At 52.6% G+C, this 18,076-nt stretch overlaps 2 protein-coding genes and 1 long non-coding RNA gene across 5 annotated transcripts in view; 1 reads left to right on the top strand and 2 right to left on the bottom strand.

Moving 5' to 3' along the window:
* Positions 1-352: 352 nt before the first annotated feature.
* LOC147600206 (uncharacterized) lies at positions 353-5,355 on the top strand. The gene is made up of 2 exons (XR_015258957.1): positions 353-548; positions 5,020-5,355. It is a non-coding gene; the product is annotated as an uncharacterized LOC147600206 (long non-coding RNA).
* DLX1 (distal-less homeobox 1) lies at positions 3,407-5,986 on the bottom strand. The gene is made up of 3 exons (XM_086751388.1): positions 5,571-5,986; positions 4,841-5,040; positions 3,407-4,520 (listed from the first exon to the last, which is right to left on the bottom strand). Exons 1-3 carry the CDS (start codon positions 5,881-5,883, stop codon positions 4,266-4,268), a joined length of 768 nt encoding a protein of 255 aa, XP_086607514.1. The 5' UTR covers positions 5,884-5,986; the 3' UTR covers positions 3,407-4,265.
* Positions 5,987-9,649: 3,663 nt separating this feature from the next.
* METAP1D (methionyl aminopeptidase type 1D, mitochondrial) overlaps positions 9,650-18,076 on the bottom strand; it is a 50,450-nt gene continuing 42,023 nt past the window's right edge. For all 3 annotated transcript variants that reach the window (XM_086751386.1, XM_086751387.1, XM_086751385.1), the window contains exons 7-10: positions 11,645-11,742; positions 11,001-11,048; positions 10,085-10,163; positions 9,650-9,951 (exon numbers count right to left, since the gene is read on the bottom strand). In XM_086751386.1, the coding sequence (XP_086607512.1) occupies positions 9,873-9,951; positions 10,085-10,163; positions 11,001-11,048; positions 11,645-11,742 (304 nt within the window). In that variant the 3' untranslated portion in view covers positions 9,650-9,872. The remainder of the gene's footprint in view (positions 9,952-10,084; positions 10,164-11,000; positions 11,049-11,644; positions 11,743-18,076) is intronic.

The raw sequence follows: 18,076 nt of genomic DNA, 5'->3' as shown, positions 1-18,076 counted from the left end.
TTGACTCCTCGATAATTATATCCGTTCGGAGCCTACGCAGAATTAGCCTGAATTGCATGGTAACTGCTGCTGCTTTAAAATTTTTAAAAATTACTCATAATTTTCCCAAAGATTACCAAGATCTCGAGTGCACAATGTCATCAGCGTAATGAAGAGTAAACATTTATGCTAATAATCTGCAATTTTTTTCATCAGCTATAAAGACAGAGGCTATATAGCAGAAAATTTCAGTCATATTCTGCAAGAGCAGAGCTGCAAAAAGGCTGCTGCGCTCGGAGGCATGTGCATCTCTGGGGGATCTCGAGCAGGATATTTGCACTCTCAGGATATTATTATTGTGTTCAGCTTTTTTTTTTTTTTTTCCTTCCCCTCCTTTTGCTTTCTCCCTCCCCGACCCTCTCCCCCGGCTCTCGCTCCTGTAACTTTCGTAGCAAAAAGCCGCGTTCGGTACTTCGAGTCGGTTGTAAAGCAAAGACTCGTGTCCGGAGCCTCGGGGAGCGAGGCGGAAGGTCGGGGTGGCGGCACAGGCTCCTTTCCCGCGGGGGTAGGTGAGTGCACGGGGCGCGACGTGGACCGCGGAGGGAAGCGGGGGTGGGGAGGGCACCGGCAGCGGCTCCGCCGGCCCGATGTCCCCGCAAAACGTCCCTTCCCGGGCGAGGGAAGGGAGCGGGGCGGCGAGGATGCACTGCCAGCCCAGCCCGGCCCGGCCGCGCCGTCCCGCGAACCGAGCCGCACCGGGGCGCGGAGCCGCGCGGAGGCGCGCGGCGGCGGGCCGGAGCGGGGGCTTGCGCCGGCCGGGGTTCCCCGGGGCCGCTGGCGGCCGGGGGCGGTTCGGCGGGGCCCGGTTCCCCGGCGGGAGGGGCGGGGATGCGGGGGGGGGGCAGGCGGACACGGCTCTCGGTCACCGGCGGGAGAGCGGGGCCGGCGGCCGGCGGCGGGGGCTGCTCGTGTGTGTGTGTATCCCCCGCCTCCGTCAAGCGAAGGGAGCGAATTCCCGATGCGGACGGGCTTGGGCTCTGATGTTTGGTTTTTTTTTTTTCCAGTTTCAGGGGCCGCTCTGTGCTCTGCAATTAGATTGACACATGTACAACATCCCCGCCATTCAAGGGGGTTCGCAGGGACACTCCAAAGGGATTTTTCTTTTTATTTTTCTTTTCTTTTTTTTTTTTTTTAATTTTTCTCTTTGGGTGGAAGATATTAAAGAGGTATCTGTTGTTTGGCAATTTTGCTAAGTCTGTCTTCATTACTTCAACATTGTGCATTTGCTAATTTGGAAGCCCCTTCCTATTGATAGCTCTGCTCCATACACCTGCAAGCAATTTGCAGAGCTCCAATATAGGAGAATTGCAGAGATGGCAGCTCGCACCTATTTTATTTTTTTTTTCTTCGCTTTTCTCAATGCACAGCAAATTTGGCTTTCAGTGCGTTATCTCTTTTGTTAATGCAAAAAGATTCCCTGGGCGAAAAAATTGCTCATAATTACCAGAGAGATGGGGAAACTGCATTAGAATAAATAAACCTGAAATTACTGTAATTATGTTGTGTTTGATGGGCTCGGCTTGTAATCAAGAAGAGAATACAGTGAAATGATGCTGACCCTCTTGGGTTTGCAGCTGTACGCGCACTTTGGGGTCTTTTTTTTTCAGAAAAGAGTCATTTTGATCATCATTAAGCTGTGTGTAACCTATTTCAGAAGTGTTTGAAAATGAGGGGCACTTTTTTCTTTTTTTTTTCTTCCCCCCCCAACAAGGAAAAAAAAAACCATCCCAAAATTACATTTTGCCATTTGCAGGCTCATCCGTAAGGTTGTGTTTGCGGGGTGACGATTGTTAAAGGTATAATGTTCGAAATCAGGACTAAATCATTGTAATGAGGTATTGTTTCAATATAAGCACCTTTGGATTATTCATAGTTTAATTAATATCGTCATTATGAAAATCTTCGAATCAGATATTTGATGAACTACTTGTCAGCAACAAGGCAGAATTAATTAGGCCTGTATTGAGATTAACATTTCCAAATGTGCGGTTATAATAGACTCTAACTCGAGACCGCCTCGCTGGCAGAAAACTAATAATTTCTCTATTTGAACCGTTAGCGAGGCGTTATTGAGTTCGGAGGCGCCGGTATCGATCTTTAAAGGGCTCCGAGCGGCCCCACCGCCCCCTTCCCGCCCGGGCGAAGGCGCTGGGGCTCCGGCCGCGGGAGCTGAGCGGGTCCCGCTCCGCCTGGGACTCGGCGCTGCTGGGGACCGGGCTCGGGCCCGGCATTCACGTGGGAAATGTCGAGCTGGGGAGGATTTTCCGCGCCGGACCAAGCACCCGCGCGGGACAGCCCGGCCGCCGCTCCGGGGGTGCGCGCCTGGGCGCAAACTGCGCTGCTGCGCACGGGCTGCGCTGCTGCGCACGGGCTGCGCGCCGCCCTCGCCCCGTGTGTGCGGACCTTGGGGGGGCGAGGTGAACACGGCCCTGCGGGGCCGCACCGCCGCTCCCCGCGGAACCTGCGCGCAAGGCCGCGCACGGCCGCTCCCCTCCACTCTGTAGCGCTTTAACTCCCCTCCAGCCGCGGCTGCGGGCGGTGCCCGGCGCTGAGCTTGGGCCGACCGGCGCGGGCAGGGCCGAGCCCGCGCTGCGGTAGCCGCGGCCGCACTGCACGGCTCCACCGTCGAGGGGGTGCGCGGCCCGAGGAGCCAGCCCGGCCGTCGGGGACAGGGGCCAGGGCTGTCCCGGCCCAGGAGCCGGTTGCCGGGTCCCCCCTGACCCCGAGCCGCCCCCTTCCCCCCATCCCATTACGGCCAGCACCGTCCCTCCGCGGGACGCGGAGCCTGGCCCGGGCCCCGCTCACGGCCGCGCTACGAGACAGGGAGCACGCGTGTCTCTTTTTCCAAACCATAATTTTACTGTCTCAAAGAAACTTTATAACTTATGTACAAAGATCTGTGTGGGTTTGTTGCGTTTTTTTTTCCTTCCTTCCCCAGATACAAAGCAATAAGTTAACATTCTCAATATAAAACTAAACTTTGACATATAGAACACTAACCACAGCCGACCTCAGTTTATCACATCTTCCCAGTTTCACAAGTAAAATGTCAAGATCTCAGTACACAAAGCATCATGTTTTACAGCCACACGAAACAGAACGGAAATAATAATAATAATAATTTTTTTAAAAGGCTAAATTTGTGCAACATGTTTACAGAACAATAATAATAATAATAATAAAGAATAAAATATGTACAGCGAGTAGCTCCTGCACGTCGGTTTGTGCATTTCGACTTCGGGACGGCTTTCCGCGGGGAAGCCCCGCTGGGGCTGCGCGGGTCCCCCCCCCCGCCGCCCTCGGGGCTCTGGTCCCGTCCCCTCCGCGCCTCCCTTCGTTTCCGCAAAGCGCCGGGCAGCTGCTGCGGTTCCACGTCAGGGCACCCAACAATGTGCGTTTATTCTCTTTGTTAAATCCGCGAGAAACGCGAAGCAGTCGGGCAGAACCTCTCCACGCCGGCCAAGTATAAAAGTTACCGTGAAAGTTAAAAATCGCATCCTTCTCGTGTGGTGATTTATTAGGGGGTGCGGAGGGGGGGGGGCACCGTGCGTGGTTTTGTTGGAAGTGAGCTGCGCGTCCAAGCAGCACGCTCAGCGAGCCGGGCTGTCCGCTTGTTTCCAGCACTCTCGTAGTGGTGGTAATTTAAATCAATAAATAAAACCCCTGTCTTCCCCTTTTAACAACAACAACAACAAAAAAAAATACAGATGGGCAGTGAAAGGTACAGAAAACGTCGAGGGAAAGAAGCTCTGGAAATTGTACAGCTTCCTTCCCCCCTGCGATTGAGGAGACCGTCAGGGCAGCGAATAAATGACCTACATTTCAACAGACACAGACAGACAGACAGGACAGGGGAGAGGGTTTCCCCCCGCCCCCCAAACATCTTTTTCTGATTGTCCCACAAAGCCGCGGCCGGCGCTCGCCCTGCTCCCAGGCTGTTGCGCGGTGCCGGGGCCGCTCCGTCAGCTGCCCGCGGTGGGAACCGCTCCGCATCGCATCTGTGCTCTGCTGCGCCCAGCGTCCGAAGGGCCGGGTGGGCAGGAGACCTCCTGTTCGTTTGCTTGCTTGGGTTTCTTTTGTGGTTTTTCCTCTCTCTCCCCTCTTTTTTTTTTTTTTTTCCCCTTTTCCTTTTGTTGTACTTGTTTTACTTTTTTTTTTTTTCCGCAATAATTTGAATTATTTTCAGGACCGATAGTGCTTGCAGTAGGGGGAAAAGGGTTTATAAATCACATCAGCTGCGGCTGCTGCATAGCTTCTTGGTGGGCCGAAGGATACCACGATGTGTAGCTGGGGATGTAGGTGCTCGGGGTCCCCGACGAGGCCTTACCAGAGGCGGAGGTGGTGTTCCACACTGGGGGTACCGGTGGCGAGCTGCCCGAGAGCGCCCTGCCGTTGCTCAAGGCGCTGCTCTCCAGGGCAGCCCCTCCTTGTTTCATCAGCTTCTTGAATTTGGAGCGTTTGTTCTGAAACCAAATCTTCACCTGCAACGGGAGCGGGACTCAGTATCCCTTACAGTCCAGCATCCCCAACTCCCGACACATACCCCGCGGTCCGAAGGATCCCCGCGCCCCCCCCCAACCCTCCATGGCTGTTGTGCCCGTGGCCATTTTGCGATGCCAACCATCCAGTAAGACCCCCCCACGCCCGCCCCGTCGCGGAGGCCTCCGGGCCACCGGCTGCACCTCCGCGACGGGGCGGGCGTCGCGCCGGGCCCCCTTGCCCACTGTTATGACCCGTCGAGGGGGTCTTCCACCCCGACGGTGGGGGTCAGGGACAGGGGCCGGCTCGTTGGGAAGTGTACCTGGGTCTGGGTGAGCCCCAGAGACGCAGCGAGCTCGGCTCTTTCGGGGAGAGCCAGGTACTGAGTTTGCTGGAACCGCCTGTTCAAAGCCTGCAGCTGCAAACTGGAATAAATAGTCCTGGGTTTGCGGATTTTTTTCCCTTTCCCGTTAAAGCGAACTTCTCCTCCTTCTACCACAGTGCTTTTCTCCGATTCGGCCCCTACAAACCACAAACGATGGAATCACAAGAATAAATCACAAGAACCGTGGCAATCACGGCGGTAACGGCAACGGCGGCGGCGGCAGCAACGGTAACAGCAGCGGCATCAACAACAACAACAGAGCAATAACGAGGAGGGAGAAAAGTGTGGCTGGAGTAAGGCTAACAAAGGCTCCGGGCGATTATGGCAGCCCAGGCTTCTTCCCAGAGAAAGTTTGCTATTTTTACAGGCTGCAGTTTAGGTTTAATTACCCTTAATTGCATACATTGTTTATAGCGCTACGCAATAAATAATTACGAAGACTAATACGTGCACATCTGGGTTGATTTATTTTCCAGCCGGGCATTGTGTGCTCTGTGTACTGCTCCCCTGTGATCCTCAGCCTCTCCTGACTAATATTTCGTAATTTAATTTAATTTCCACCCCCCCCGATAGATTTTTTTTTTTTTTTTTTTTTTTACACAAGCACCCTCCCTCCCTCCCTGCTTTCCCTCCCCCCCCTCCCCTCCCCAAAGCCGAGTGCACCTACCTGTCTCCTCTAACCGGGTCTGAGTCAGGCTGGAGCTGTTGGGGTAGGACTGCACTGAACTGATGTAGGGGTTGCTGGAGTGGCTGCTGACCGAGTTGACATAGGGGTAGCCCAGCGGTCGGGAGAAGGACGAAGCTGTGCTGTACGAGCTGTCGGGCTGCGAGTGGCCCGCGGAGTGTAAACAGTGCATGGAATAGTGTCCATGGGACATGGGAGAAGGAGACATTTGCTGGCTGGGCGGCCCAAACTCCATAAAGACGGCCTTCCCCGAGACGGGGCTATTTAGACTCTCTGGCATGGTGGTCATGGTCATTTCTTGTCGCCTGGTCTGTGTGTGTGCTCGCTCTTCGGCTTGCCTTTTGGGGGTCTGTTGTGTTTCTCAGGACAGGAAAGAACCCAATTTAAGCGGAACAGGGTTTTTCACTTTCCATTCATAAGAAAATGGAGTTTGTCTCTTTGAAAAGTCTAAGCATGATGCCGTAGATCTACACAAACTCGCCTAAAAGCTTTGACTCAGCCAAGTCTATGAATATTCATAAGCCGGCGGAGCTGATTGGTCCGCCGTCTTGCATAATCGCTTTGGATTGGTCCGAGGCGCTCGGGGCTCGCCCGGACGCCGGTGAGCGCGGAGAGCCGGGCTGGCAGCCCCGCGCGTCTCCGCGCCCCGGCCCCGACGGCACCGCCGGCCCCGCTCCCCGCCGGCCTCCGCGCCGCTCCGCTGCCTCCTCGGCACCGCTCTCCGGGCCGGCAGCCGCCCGGGCCCCGCCGCCGGCGGTGGAGGGCGCGGAGCCACCCCTCTCCCCTCCGCTTTTCTCCTCCGCCCCTCGTCGTGGCTCCAGGCGGCTGGGGGTGCTGGCGGGCCCCGCTCCGCACCCCGCGCCGGCAGACGGCAGCGGCGGGACCGGTGGACAAAGCGGGCGGCCCCCGCCTGCCCGGCCGCGCACGCTCCGCGGGCGCGCAGGGGCTCTCCGCTCCCGCCCGCGGGTCCCAGCGCCGCCCGGTCATCGCCGTTATTGTTCTTAAAGGGGGAAAAAAAATTCCAGCGAAACAAAACCCGCCCTGGACGGGCGAAACGGCGCATCTGAGCTTAAACTGAAAACTTCCGTGTGCGTGAGCGGTAAACGAGGTGGGACTTGGGAGATCCTCCCCAGAAAGCCCACGATGAATCCCAAATTACTTTGTTAGATAATTAGAAACTGTTGATAATTATTTCTTTCGTAATTCAGCGGTGTGACTGTAACAGGAAAATGATCTTGTGCAAGTTCACACGTGCAGATGTATTAGTTACGGACTCATTTGATTAAATGCTAGTCTCAAGTGCTCTGATCCACAGCTGAAGGCGGCCCCATTAGCATAACACTGATGTTTAATTTTCATACGCATAATTAGCCATATATTTAACACTAATAGCAACACGCAGCCTTCCCGCGTTCAGCAGCCCGGGGTTTGATCTGGCCCGGGCTGAGCTCTCCCGGCCGCAGCCCGGCTGTCCGAGGGTGCGCAGTTAGCGTGGCACCACCCGCGTAACCCAGCGCGTTTCGGCAAAGGGAGAGCACCCCGGTCCCGGTGAAGGCCCGGGACAAATGACGGCGCTGATGCCGTCGGAGCCGTCAGCCCCGACCCGCCGGGCCCCCGCAGCACCCGCACCCCGCTCAGCTCCCTCGGGCCTGGCCGCAACCGGCTAACGGCTCTGTGCAGCGCCAAGACCGAGCCCCTCCGCTCCCGGTCTTTTTTTTTTTTTTTTTTTTTTTTCTCATTAGTAGCTCTGTCGGTTTTAATTGCCCGTTTCCTAACGCCTCTTTTACTTCCTCCCCCTTCATTCTTTTTTTTTTTTTTTTCTCTTGGCGATGCGCAAAGTTCATTGGTACAGAAGCGCGGCGGCTCAGGGCGGGAAGGGGCAGAGGCAGTGTGTGCCTGTGTCCCCGTGTCCCCGTGTCCCCGTGTCCCGGCATGGACTCCCCCGGCAGCGGCTCTGCCCCACGGGCGATGTAAGTGACCACCCGGGCCGGCTCTGCGCGCTTCTCCGAGGAGGGGACGGGGCGTCCGGCAGCTCCGGCACCTTCGCCGGCCCCAAGCCCGGCGGCTGCGGGGCGGCGAGGCCTCGCCGGGTCTGCCGCCACCTCCTCCGGGTCGGCCGGGCGCAGGCAGTCCCCGGGGGGAGCCGCAGTCTCGCTGGCCCAGCCGAAATCCGGCTGGATCGCACGCCGCGGCTCTGCCCACACCCGTCCGCCGGAGCAGGGTCGCCCCCGCCGCCCCTCCGTGCGCGGGGCACTGCGGCTTGGGCGGCTGCGGGACGCCCCGAACCCGCGGGGGCGACCGCCCCGTCGGGGCTTGCCTTCGTCATACTTTCCCGGCGACAGCCCCAGCCTGAAGGGGTTGTGCGAGGCGTCAGCGGTCCCCTTACAGCCGAGGCACCTCTTCAGCCTCCTCCATAATCGGGACTACAAGCGCGCGCCCTCAGTGCCAGCGCCTAGCCGCCACCGCTCCGCAGCGGCCGGTAAAACCCGCCGTCCCGTCAGAGTTACTGGGGTGGGGTGCTTCAGAGCAAACAGGGACTAACGGGAGCTGCCAGCAGCCCGGGCTGCGGGGGAGGAGGGGGTTCCTGCTCCCGGCTGCCCCGCTCCTGCCCCAGCCCACGCCCCGGTAAGCGTGAGACGGGCGGCGGCCCGACGGAGGGGGCAGGGGACGGGGAGCAGCTCAGCACCTGCGATGCTGTCCAGGGGCTCCTGGCGTGGCCAAAACCCCCGGGACCCCCGCTGCCCCCAGCGCCCCTCGGAGGGGGCTGCGCGGCGGGGTGCTGGGAACCAAAATCCCCCCCTCCCCGCGCAGTGCTGGGCGGCCCTGGCCTCCCGCGGCCGCAGCGCGCTGTTTAAGCCCCATGTCTGTGTAAACTTGTTGGCCGCACCATTTGTTTTACAGGTTTTAAGGCCGTCCAAGCCTCTCTCAGGGAGGAGGGAGCTGAGGGGCTGCCCTGCGGTATCAGCTGTGTTCTGGGGTGGGGGAGAGGGGATCCTGCTTTTTGAAAAGACGTTGTTAGAAACTATTAGAGCTGACAGCTCGCTGTACTCGAGTGAAAACAAACAGCGGAGTAAAGCTGTAAGAAAGCGGCTTACTTCTCCCCCGCACCGCGGAGGGAGCCGGCACTGAGCCGCCACGGCTGCCGGCCGCGCATCTGGCCGCCCCGGCAGCGGGCCGCAGCCGCCGGCAGCTGGGGGCCAGTTACTTGTGCCAAAACCGCACCGCGGTTGCCGCGGGTCTGAGGCACGGCTGGATGTCGCTTGCTTATCTCCAAGGCCACCTCGCATTTGGCGGGAGCGGATCCCGCTCCGGTAGCCTCTAAGTACCAAGGTCAGACCTGTCCAGCCCGACGGGGCGGTCGGCAGCCGGCTAATTACAAACCAAAGCCTCCACCCCGGGCAGGCCCGGGACAGGACGGCAGCGAGCGCGGGGCTGAGCGGGACGCGCAGCTCCTGAGGACCGTCAGCTCCAAACTCCGAGCAGGAGCCGGGGCTTGTCCTCCGGACCGCAAACCCTTTCGTTTCTGTTAAATGATTAAATCGAGGAGTGTCTCTCCCTTAACTAACGCGGGTACCGCAGAGCAGCGATTACCCCAAACCGGTTAATTCTTCAAGCAGGGCAATTATTAATCTCCAGAGAAGCGCGCTTCGCATCTCATTTTTAATCACTTTTTATGCTGTGCAAAGAGAAATTAGCCAGGGCTGCCGGGGAGGTGGGGGGGCGACACATTGCTCCTGCAAAGGCTGCGGGGGAAGAGGCTGCTGCATCTGCCTGCCACCCCCGGGAAACTTTTTTTCCATCCTAGCAGAAGTTACAGCCTGGGAAACAGCGCTATGCTAATCGCAGTGAAGACAAATTGATTCCATAGCTCAGCTATAAAGGGAAAAAAATACGGAGGGAGCTATAAAGGGAAAATACTCCGTTCCTCTGTCCTCTCAGCTGCACTGAAACCGTGTCATCCAATACACGTTTGTCCCGCACAGGATTTGGAAGAGAGGAGCTCTCTGCCCCTCACCCCAGATAACCCAAACCCTTTGCACTTGCAGGCTGTGCATGGCTGCTTCCAGGGTCACAAACAAGCCAAGGGTCTTTTATTAAATACTCACCAGGTAACACACAGAAAGGAGTATGACCAGAGCCGACCACTCAAGCTGCTTTTTCTATCCCCTGCAGCGACTTACACAGCACCCAATCCCCACAGAAATTACAGAAACCTCCTCTGTGTCCTGAGCGAAACTGGAAATCCCAGCAGCACAGTGAATCTCTCCACTCCTTGCTCCATCTTTAGGCTTCTTCCACCACTTTAGAGAGGATTTCTGCTCCCTCTGAGGTAATCACAATGGTGTGTTCAAACTGCGCTGATCTGAAACGCATTTAGCAGTCAGTTATTAGGGGGCAAAGGCGGCCACCACGCCGGTAAAACTCACCCAGCTTTTTTTCGGCTGTTGGTGATCAGTTCCACGGCTTAGGAAAGATTAAAAAATAAAATCAGGCACCTTTTATTGTCTACAGAAATTGCGGTCCATTTATCCTTCAGAATCTTAAATTCGGGGGATCCTTCCATTATTATTGGCTCTGGAACAAGAAAAAAGAAAATGTTTTCTGAAGTCACCCGCGCTCCCATGGGGACTGGGAAGTAGGCAGGAGAGGGGGGTGTCCCAGCAGGCAGCTCCCCGTCCTCCCGGGCCGGCACCCCCGCCACACTAACAGTGAACTAACGAGGACATAGCAAGGTAGGAAGTTGCCCATTCCTCTTTTGTAAAAGCGGGGAATTTTAATCAAGCTTTAATTAGGACCCCGGGGCTAACAACCAAAGCACCAACCACACTTGCAAACAGCAGATAGTTTGAAATATTTGATTTTTTTTTTCAACGGGCTTAAAATGTTCATTAAATCAGCAAAACAACAATTTTCGTATTTCCCTCTAATTGCCGCGCCATTTACCCGCACAGTGAGGAAGAAGGCTTTTCCCCCACCGGCTCTCGGCTCCGTCTGCGGGGCCGGGCTCCCACTGGCGACCGGCGCCGCAGCCCCCGAGCCCGAACCCAGACAGCACAAGAGCCCCCGGGCAGCTCACCCCTCAGCGGGGGCTTCGGGGACCCCACCGCAGCCTCAGCGTGCCCGCCGAGTCTCCCTCCGCCTTGCCAAAAATACGCGTCAAATATGTCGCTTGGTGAGATTTATAACCAACATTTAATTTTCTAAATCTTATCATTTGGAAGCTATTTCATCCAATTGGCTCCTTAATGTTTTTTTTTAAAGAATATTTTAATCGGCTTCCCAATGGGTCAGTGTCACTGACATACCCCTATCCGTGTGGATATTTCTATACCCCAATAAATAAATGGTGCGGACCCGGACTGCTCTGTATGTGCTTTAAAAAAAAAAAAAACATAGCTGAGAGTTACTAACCTATTGTGAACGCCATTCCCTCTTCCATTAACAAATCACTGTCATTGGCTACAAAGGAAAATAAAAATGCGTTTACGGCTGTTGGGGCTTTTTTTTTTTTTGTTAGTAAACGCAACCAGCACTTCGTTTAAGTCCGTTTTTGGCTCGCGGGCACCGTGCACGCCGGTCCCCTGCTACAAACCGCAGCACCCGCCGACAGCGACCCCAGCCCGCCCGCAGCGGGGCCGCCCCGACGGCGGCTCCTTCCAGGGCAGCTCGGGGGTTTCCAGCTTTCTGCCGCGATTCTTCTTTGCCCCGCGTCAAACTCTCCGCCGGCGCGGTTCGGGCGCGGGCGGGATGCAGGGGTAAGGGGGTGCGGGGATAGTGCAGGGACGCAGCGGTGCGGCAGACGGGAGCGAGGCGGGGGAGGGGCCCCGACGACGCCGTTAAACGAGCGATTTGTCCTCAAAAATACCCGCGCGACTCGCAGAAAGTGAGGCCGGGGCTGCTCGACGGCTTCTCAGCGCGGAAAGCCACCCCCGGGCACCCCCCGCGGGACCGGCAGCATACGTGGGTGCGGGGGCTCTGCTTGTCTTCTGCCCCCCTCCATCCTCACCCAGAGTCTTTTCACTGCTGGCGGTGGAGCGAGCGGTGTGGCCACTTACCATGGTGCCACACCTCGGGGTGTCCATGGAAGTATGACCCGATGCCGTGGCCGATGAAGGAGGGGCAGACCTGGAAGCCTCCTCGCTGCGCTACGGAGCTGCGGGAGCAAGGAGGATACTGTGAGGGTGCACAACCCGACTGCCACCTCCACTAGCCGAGCATGGTCCTGGCCTCTGCCACCACATTGGGACCAGCAGTGACACCAGCCGGCTCCCATAAGCTCCCATCCTTGCCCCAGTGCTGGGTCATCACTTTGTGCCACTCTGAAAGATAGCAGCCATCCAGGCTAGCACTAGCAAGCCATTGTTAGGTTTCAGAGTTAACACACCTGCCAGTGGAGGCTGGTAGCTCCTGTGCCAGCCCTGCTGTCTAAGCAAGACGGTAGCGTGTCGTCTCCTTGTCTGATGGAGGGTAACCTTTTCCACGAGCACACCGGGAACTCATTTTAACACGGGACAGCTAAATGGAAGCCAAGTTGTGCAGCTGAAGCCCCAGCACACCACCAAATCGCAGCCTAATCGAGCCCTCCCTAAGTGCTGGGCTCATGCTGGGCCGCGTACCCACTGCCTGCACCAGGTTTTCTGCGGAAGAGGGTCCTGCTGCCAACAGAGAGAGTTAAGAGCCCTACCGCGTCTCTTTCGGAATACTGCAAACATTCAGTACCAAAATACATTGCAGCTCCAGCAAATCTGTTCACACTAATAACAATGTATTTCTAACGAACTCATGACCACCATAGCAAAACCAAATCATAACAATTACGGGATTTCACTTCTGCCTGGGAGAACATGTCCCAGCACTGATTCCTACCCACGTCGGGAAAGCAAAGTCCTATCCTGATCCCTAAAAACCAGAGGGTCTGGAGACATACGGGGTGCCTTCCAGCTGCCGGGCCACCCCATGTCTGCAGGCTTCCCTCCCAGGCTCTGCCCTTCCTCAAGCAGTGGCGGAGCAGTGGTGACTTGAGGCAGCTCAGCCAGGAGGGCTGGTGACATCCAAAACAGAAATGTGTGAAGACTTGGGGGGACCTGGAGGTGGATTAGAAGTGACAGGGAAGCTGCCCCCACCCCTGCATATCATCCTCACACTATTTCTAAAAGCAAACAGGAGCAAGACAGGAAGGCACTTAGCCTGCAAAGATTTCGCCTACAATATTAAAAGCTTCATTTGTTTGTTTTAAATCAAGATAGGCACCTAAAAACTTCAGGTTTGCCTGTATTTATGCCTTAACAAATGCTTTCTCAGAGTTTGACAGCAGACAGAAAAGCAAGAAAGTTAAGAAACACAAATAAAGGTGCAAGCTCTCACAGAAATTAAAGCATGTTAAACCCCAAGGTTTATTCAGGTGCAAAGTGGCCTCAGCTTGCTGTACGCAGTAATCCCCTTACACACCAGGCTTCTCAGACCCTGCAGTGCTTGCCCCAGTGCTCGTGGGTCACCGCTGCAGAACGTAATGCCACTGCAATTGAGGAACATGGCGTTCCATCCACCACAGCGAAACGGCAATGAGAGGGGAGTCAGGTCAATGGTTAATAACACTGCAGTGTCCAGACCCAAAGAGCACATTTTAACAGGATTTGCATACTAGCTTCTACCTACCCGTCGCCCTGATACAAAGACATCACATTTCTTTCATTAACTGTGGAGAAGAATAGAAATTTCAAGTTTAGCTGCCCCCAAACTCCTAAGTACTGGCAAAGAGGGTTACCGATAGGGCTAGAAGTTGGGCTTCAGTTGGTTGTATTCAAAGTCCAGGTTTTTACCTTATACATATGGGAAAAATAATGAAGATTTGCGCAACAAAAAGTCCTACTAGCAATGCAAAAGACTTTATCTTATGCCTTTCCATCATGTCACACACATCTGGGTCAGAGACTCAGCTCGCTGGCTACAACGATATTGAAAGTCAAGTAAGACGCACACGGAAAGGTGAAGAGTTAGAAAGCGAGATTACTAACAAACATACACAAAACAGAATGGTGACCAAGCCCAGAGCAATGCAGATAATGACTCCCATATGAGGTGAAGCGATTCTCTGAAGAGAGATGGGGGAAGCCATCCATGCAACATGTGATAAGCTTTTCTTTCAGTTTCTTCTGCAAGTCTTTTTGCAAAAGCATGAACAATCCCACTGATTATTCAGCTTTGCTGATGTCCTTACACGGTATCCCTACCCGCTGAAAGAGTATGGTTGTTTTTTGAGGTATTTTGTATTATTACAGGATTTCCCCCCACAAAAATCCATCTTCCGTAGCCAGACAGAAAGCTATTATTCCAAGGACCATGGCTGCACGCTCTCTGCTGGGCAGGGAAGCTCTGGCCCCAGCACTCAGCTGGTGCCGAGGAGGGTGGCAGCAGCAGCAGCTGCATGCTGGGCACTGGGCACACGAGCACCGGGGCACACAGAAGGCACTGTTAAGACAGTATCCCATCCTCACATGGTGAAAGAAGTGGTTCTTGAACATGTCAATGGTGAATTCTGCCACATTCTTGCCAAACAGCTTGAAAACAACCCTGTTGGCATCGGTACCTCAGTGGTTACTGTCTGTGATCAAAAGAGGGAATCTTGAAGCTCACAGGGCTTTGACATCTGCACTGACAGACGCCTGTGCTCCCCCTCCTAACCACTTAATAATGTCTACATACAGAGCTTGGGTATTCTTTACATAAAACATAACATAGCCAATGAACCTGAAGTGACACAGAGAAAATCAGCGGAGAAAATAAGCTGCAGGTATGATACTCAGCCACATTCAATCCAGTTTTAGTATTTGCATGTGCTTCAGAAGCACCTTATGGGGAATTTCACTCCACAACTCCTAGCTTTACTTTGGAGTATTTCAAAAACCCTAGTGAGCTCTTGCATCCTTGTGGAGTTAGTGTATAATATCCAGTTTTCATAAAAAACAAAGCTACTAACCTCAGCTACAACTTGCAAAGGTAATCCTGTACATGTATGCATTGGCTGTAAACGCTGGCAGGGAGGACCTGGAAACAGCTCTGAGAAGAGTCAATTGAACCGCTGATCTTGGTCAGCCTCTCCAGCCTTCAGGACTCTCAGGCTGCGGAATCTGGTTAAAAAATTGGGATGTCATGGAGTGGAGCATTTTTGCCCAAGTTTGCCATTTGCTGCTGACAACAGCTCAACATTTTAGTCTCGCTGTCTCATTGCCCAGCTCAGGATCTGTCAGTGGTGGCCTTTCTTTCCAGCCTTCCCTGGAAGGCAGCCTTACAAGACTGAAGCCCCAGCTCCATGTGCTGCTTCTTGCAGACGGGCAGCCTAAGATCCAGCAGCCGCAGGAATCCTGATTGCAAGTGGGAAAGCAGTGAAGGCGGGAGGCAGGAGTCAACATGGCTGAGCTGGGCTGCCTGGGATCTTCCGTGGGGAACGAGAGCCGCAGCGCTGGGTGGATGTTCCAGTCTGCCAGCTCCCCTCAGCCTGTGGGGCATGCCCCAACCAAATCACTTCCAGAGCAAAGGCTGGGGCAGCAGAGTGACACCGCACCGACAGCATGAAGGAAAAAAAACCCCTCTGTTCTTCAGTGATTATTCATTGTTAACAACATCCCTTGACAACATTTATCAACATAAATTTCATTCTTTGAGCCATGTTGCATGCTTGGGCAGAGGTGAATGGGGCAGGATTAAAAGCATAATCATTTAATGAGCCCAGTACTTGATTTTATGTTTTGCTGCCATGTGTTCCAGCCCAGTGGCTGTGGAGTCAAAGAGTACCTGCAGTGCTGCTCCTCTTTTGCTGACGGCAAAGCCAGGCAAAGTGTCTGGCATCAGGATAGACCGGCAGCGGCCCAGCTGGTAAAGGAACATCACTGAGGGCCTGGCTGTCCACCTACACCCAGAAGCAGAGCCTCTTGTACGGCGGTATCACACTTCTGAGAACAGACAGAGACAGGAGAGTTGCGCGTCGCTTCCCTCCCTCTTCCCATGTTGCCAGACAACAGCTAACTCTCCAAAAGGAAGGATAAGTGTGAAGACATGCATTGCTGTCCTGCTAGCAGCCCAACAGGGAAATTGTCACAAAGCAGCAACAGGCAGGATCGACTCTACAAAGCTCTCCTCGATACTCTGGAGCCTCCCCTCAAAGGAGTTCTTGGGTGAATGGAATAAATCCCTCCCGCTAAGAAGCTGAAAAGCAGGTCGAAAGAATTTCCTCAGGGGGCCGGCCCTGTGCAGATAGCCTCTAGGAGCATCTACGGGATAACATGCACCCCAGCTCCAGAGGAAAAACCATCCATTCAGTTCTTATGGAACTTCATTTTTTTTGTTTGTTTGTTTTCACCAGATTTTGTCACTTTTTCCTCAAGGCAGGTCTGGTCCAGTATTCTAAGCCCTCACCAAAGACAGAAAGTGAAAGAAATCCCGTTTTCAGCACTGACAGCAACTGCCTCTCTGGGCTCTTGGTGGCACAAGGGAAGAATTTGGCTGATCAAACAAGATGGCACAGGCTGCTTTGCTACCTGGGCTGAACATCCTGGTGAACTGACTCCTAGTTAGAGAGGCTTCTCCCACAGTGCCAGCTTCTCTCCCCAGGGATGAAACTTTATCACAGAGCAGGACGACATAAATGGCTGAAGTTGCTAAACAAACCTGTCTTATACTTCCAGGCAGTGAACGGGCTTGGGAAACATGGAAAGCAATAACAGACCTAGGATAATTGTTTTCTTACTTAGGGATCCATATGAATGCGTCTTTTTTTTTTTTTTAGATTAGAAGTAATCAAAGTAATCACATTTTTCTTAGATACATTGTTAGCTAAATGACCACTGAATGGCATGTTTGCTTTTTAAAAAAAGAAAAAAATTATTGAAAACAGCATCAGCCTAAACTAGATTTGCTCATGATAAAAATATTAATGCTGAATAGTACCACATTATTGGATTTGAGAAATTACAAAATTCTACTGGGAAAATAGTAAAGTATTTTCCTCTAAATAGTAATCCTAGACTGAGGGAATGCACAAGTTCAGGGATTCCCTTTAATGACAATAAATGTTGAGGTGTAATTAGTAACATTTTTGAAAGCCAACATTTGTTTTTTGAAAAAAAGGTACATTTTAGTTTCAAACTGGAACACAAATTACTGTATTTTTCTTACAATAGTGCTGAACTTTTATTTGAGGTTCTCTGTTTCTGAAAGCAGACATGATGGATTGAAATAAAAGATAATTTATTGCAATGCTTACTTTCAAGTGCAGAGAGAAGCAGTGTAATTGTAATTTACAGTAGCTGTCAAGGAAAATCTATCACAGATGACATTAAAATGATTTATTTTGCCTGAGCCACTTATTGTTTAAATGTGCATAATCTGATAGAAACAGATTTTTTAAAAAATCTGCTTTATATTGTTCTAAATTAATATCAAAACATATACTTATGAGTTAAACATTTTAAACCATTTATTAATACTTTCATCACTACTATTTTTTCCTAGGAGTTGGAAATTGGTTTATTTAACAATATCATGGTTATGTTTTTTAGCTCTCTACACTCACAACACTTCCATGTACCTAAACTCACTGTCTAAAAAGTAGATTTCAAACTAGATTTGTTTCTGTCTGAAATAGAAATGTCAGAAATGGTAAAAGAAAATGGAACATAGGGCCCAATTCTCTTTCCACCGGAGCTGACTGACAGTTTTGCCACCACCTTCAATAAGAACAGGTTAGCCAAGATTCAAATTTTTCTAAGCAAAGCAACAAATCCATGCAATCTTTTACTTGCAACTTGTAGCTGATGGGAGAAGGAACCGCTATCCAAGAAATTGGGCAGCTGACTCAGTGTCAGCTATCAAACTTCCATAAGAAAGACTACGCTAGGCTACTGAATGCAAACGTACGTCTGCAGTATAATTATTCCCAAACTTATTGTAGAAAGGAAATATTCTGATTATTTGTGCCTAAGATATGTTCTGCCTATCATTTGAGCATCTTTATAGAAAACATTGACGAACACAAACCTAGATGCATTTCTGTTCTGATGGGCCTAAATGTTTTCAGCTTGTAGGCGCTCATTCTCAGGTATTTATGGTATCTAACACTCTTGAAACGCAATATTTTAATGTACGTATTATGTATGTATGTCTATCTGCATGCAAATGTCAAACGAAAAATACCCAGAAAAACACAGCTTCACCAAACCGAGGCGATTGTTCAGCAGAGGCAGCGTTAAAGTAGTTCTAAACAAATCAGCACATTTAAATCGCCTACATGATCAAATCTTGAGGAAGAAAGTTAATGACCTGCTATTTCATATGTAGTTCTGAACAGCTACTAGCTTTGATTAATCTGCTTTTCAAAGGGGGCGCTGACTATATATTTACATTTTGCAAGTAAACTGACCTCCGTACCAACACAGCAAGAATACAATGTCACATTCAATTCTGTTCTTTTTCTTCTTCTTCTTCTTTTTTTT

This window comes from Chlamydotis macqueenii, chromosome 6 (genome assembly GCF_036417535.1).
Source record: "Chlamydotis macqueenii isolate bChlMac1 chromosome 6, bChlMac1.mat, whole genome shotgun sequence".
NCBI lineage: Eukaryota > Metazoa > Chordata > Aves > Otidiformes > Otididae > Chlamydotis > Chlamydotis macqueenii.
The sequence above is the reverse complement of the archived record's forward strand: the minus strand, read 5'-3'. Positions and strand labels throughout refer to the sequence as shown.

Coding starts and splice junctions, on each gene's coding strand:
- DLX1 (XM_086751388.1), bottom strand. CDS start 5,883: ATGACCATGACCACCATGCCAGAGAGTCTAAATAGCCCCGTCTCGGGG. Junction 5,041..5,570: donor GACCCGGTTAGAGGAGACAG/GTAGGTGCACTC, acceptor TGTGGTTTGTAG/GGGCCGAATCGGAGAAAAGC. Junction 4,521..4,840: donor TGGGGCTCACCCAGACCCAG/GTACACTTCCCA, acceptor CTCCCGTTGCAG/GTGAAGATTTGGTTTCAGAA.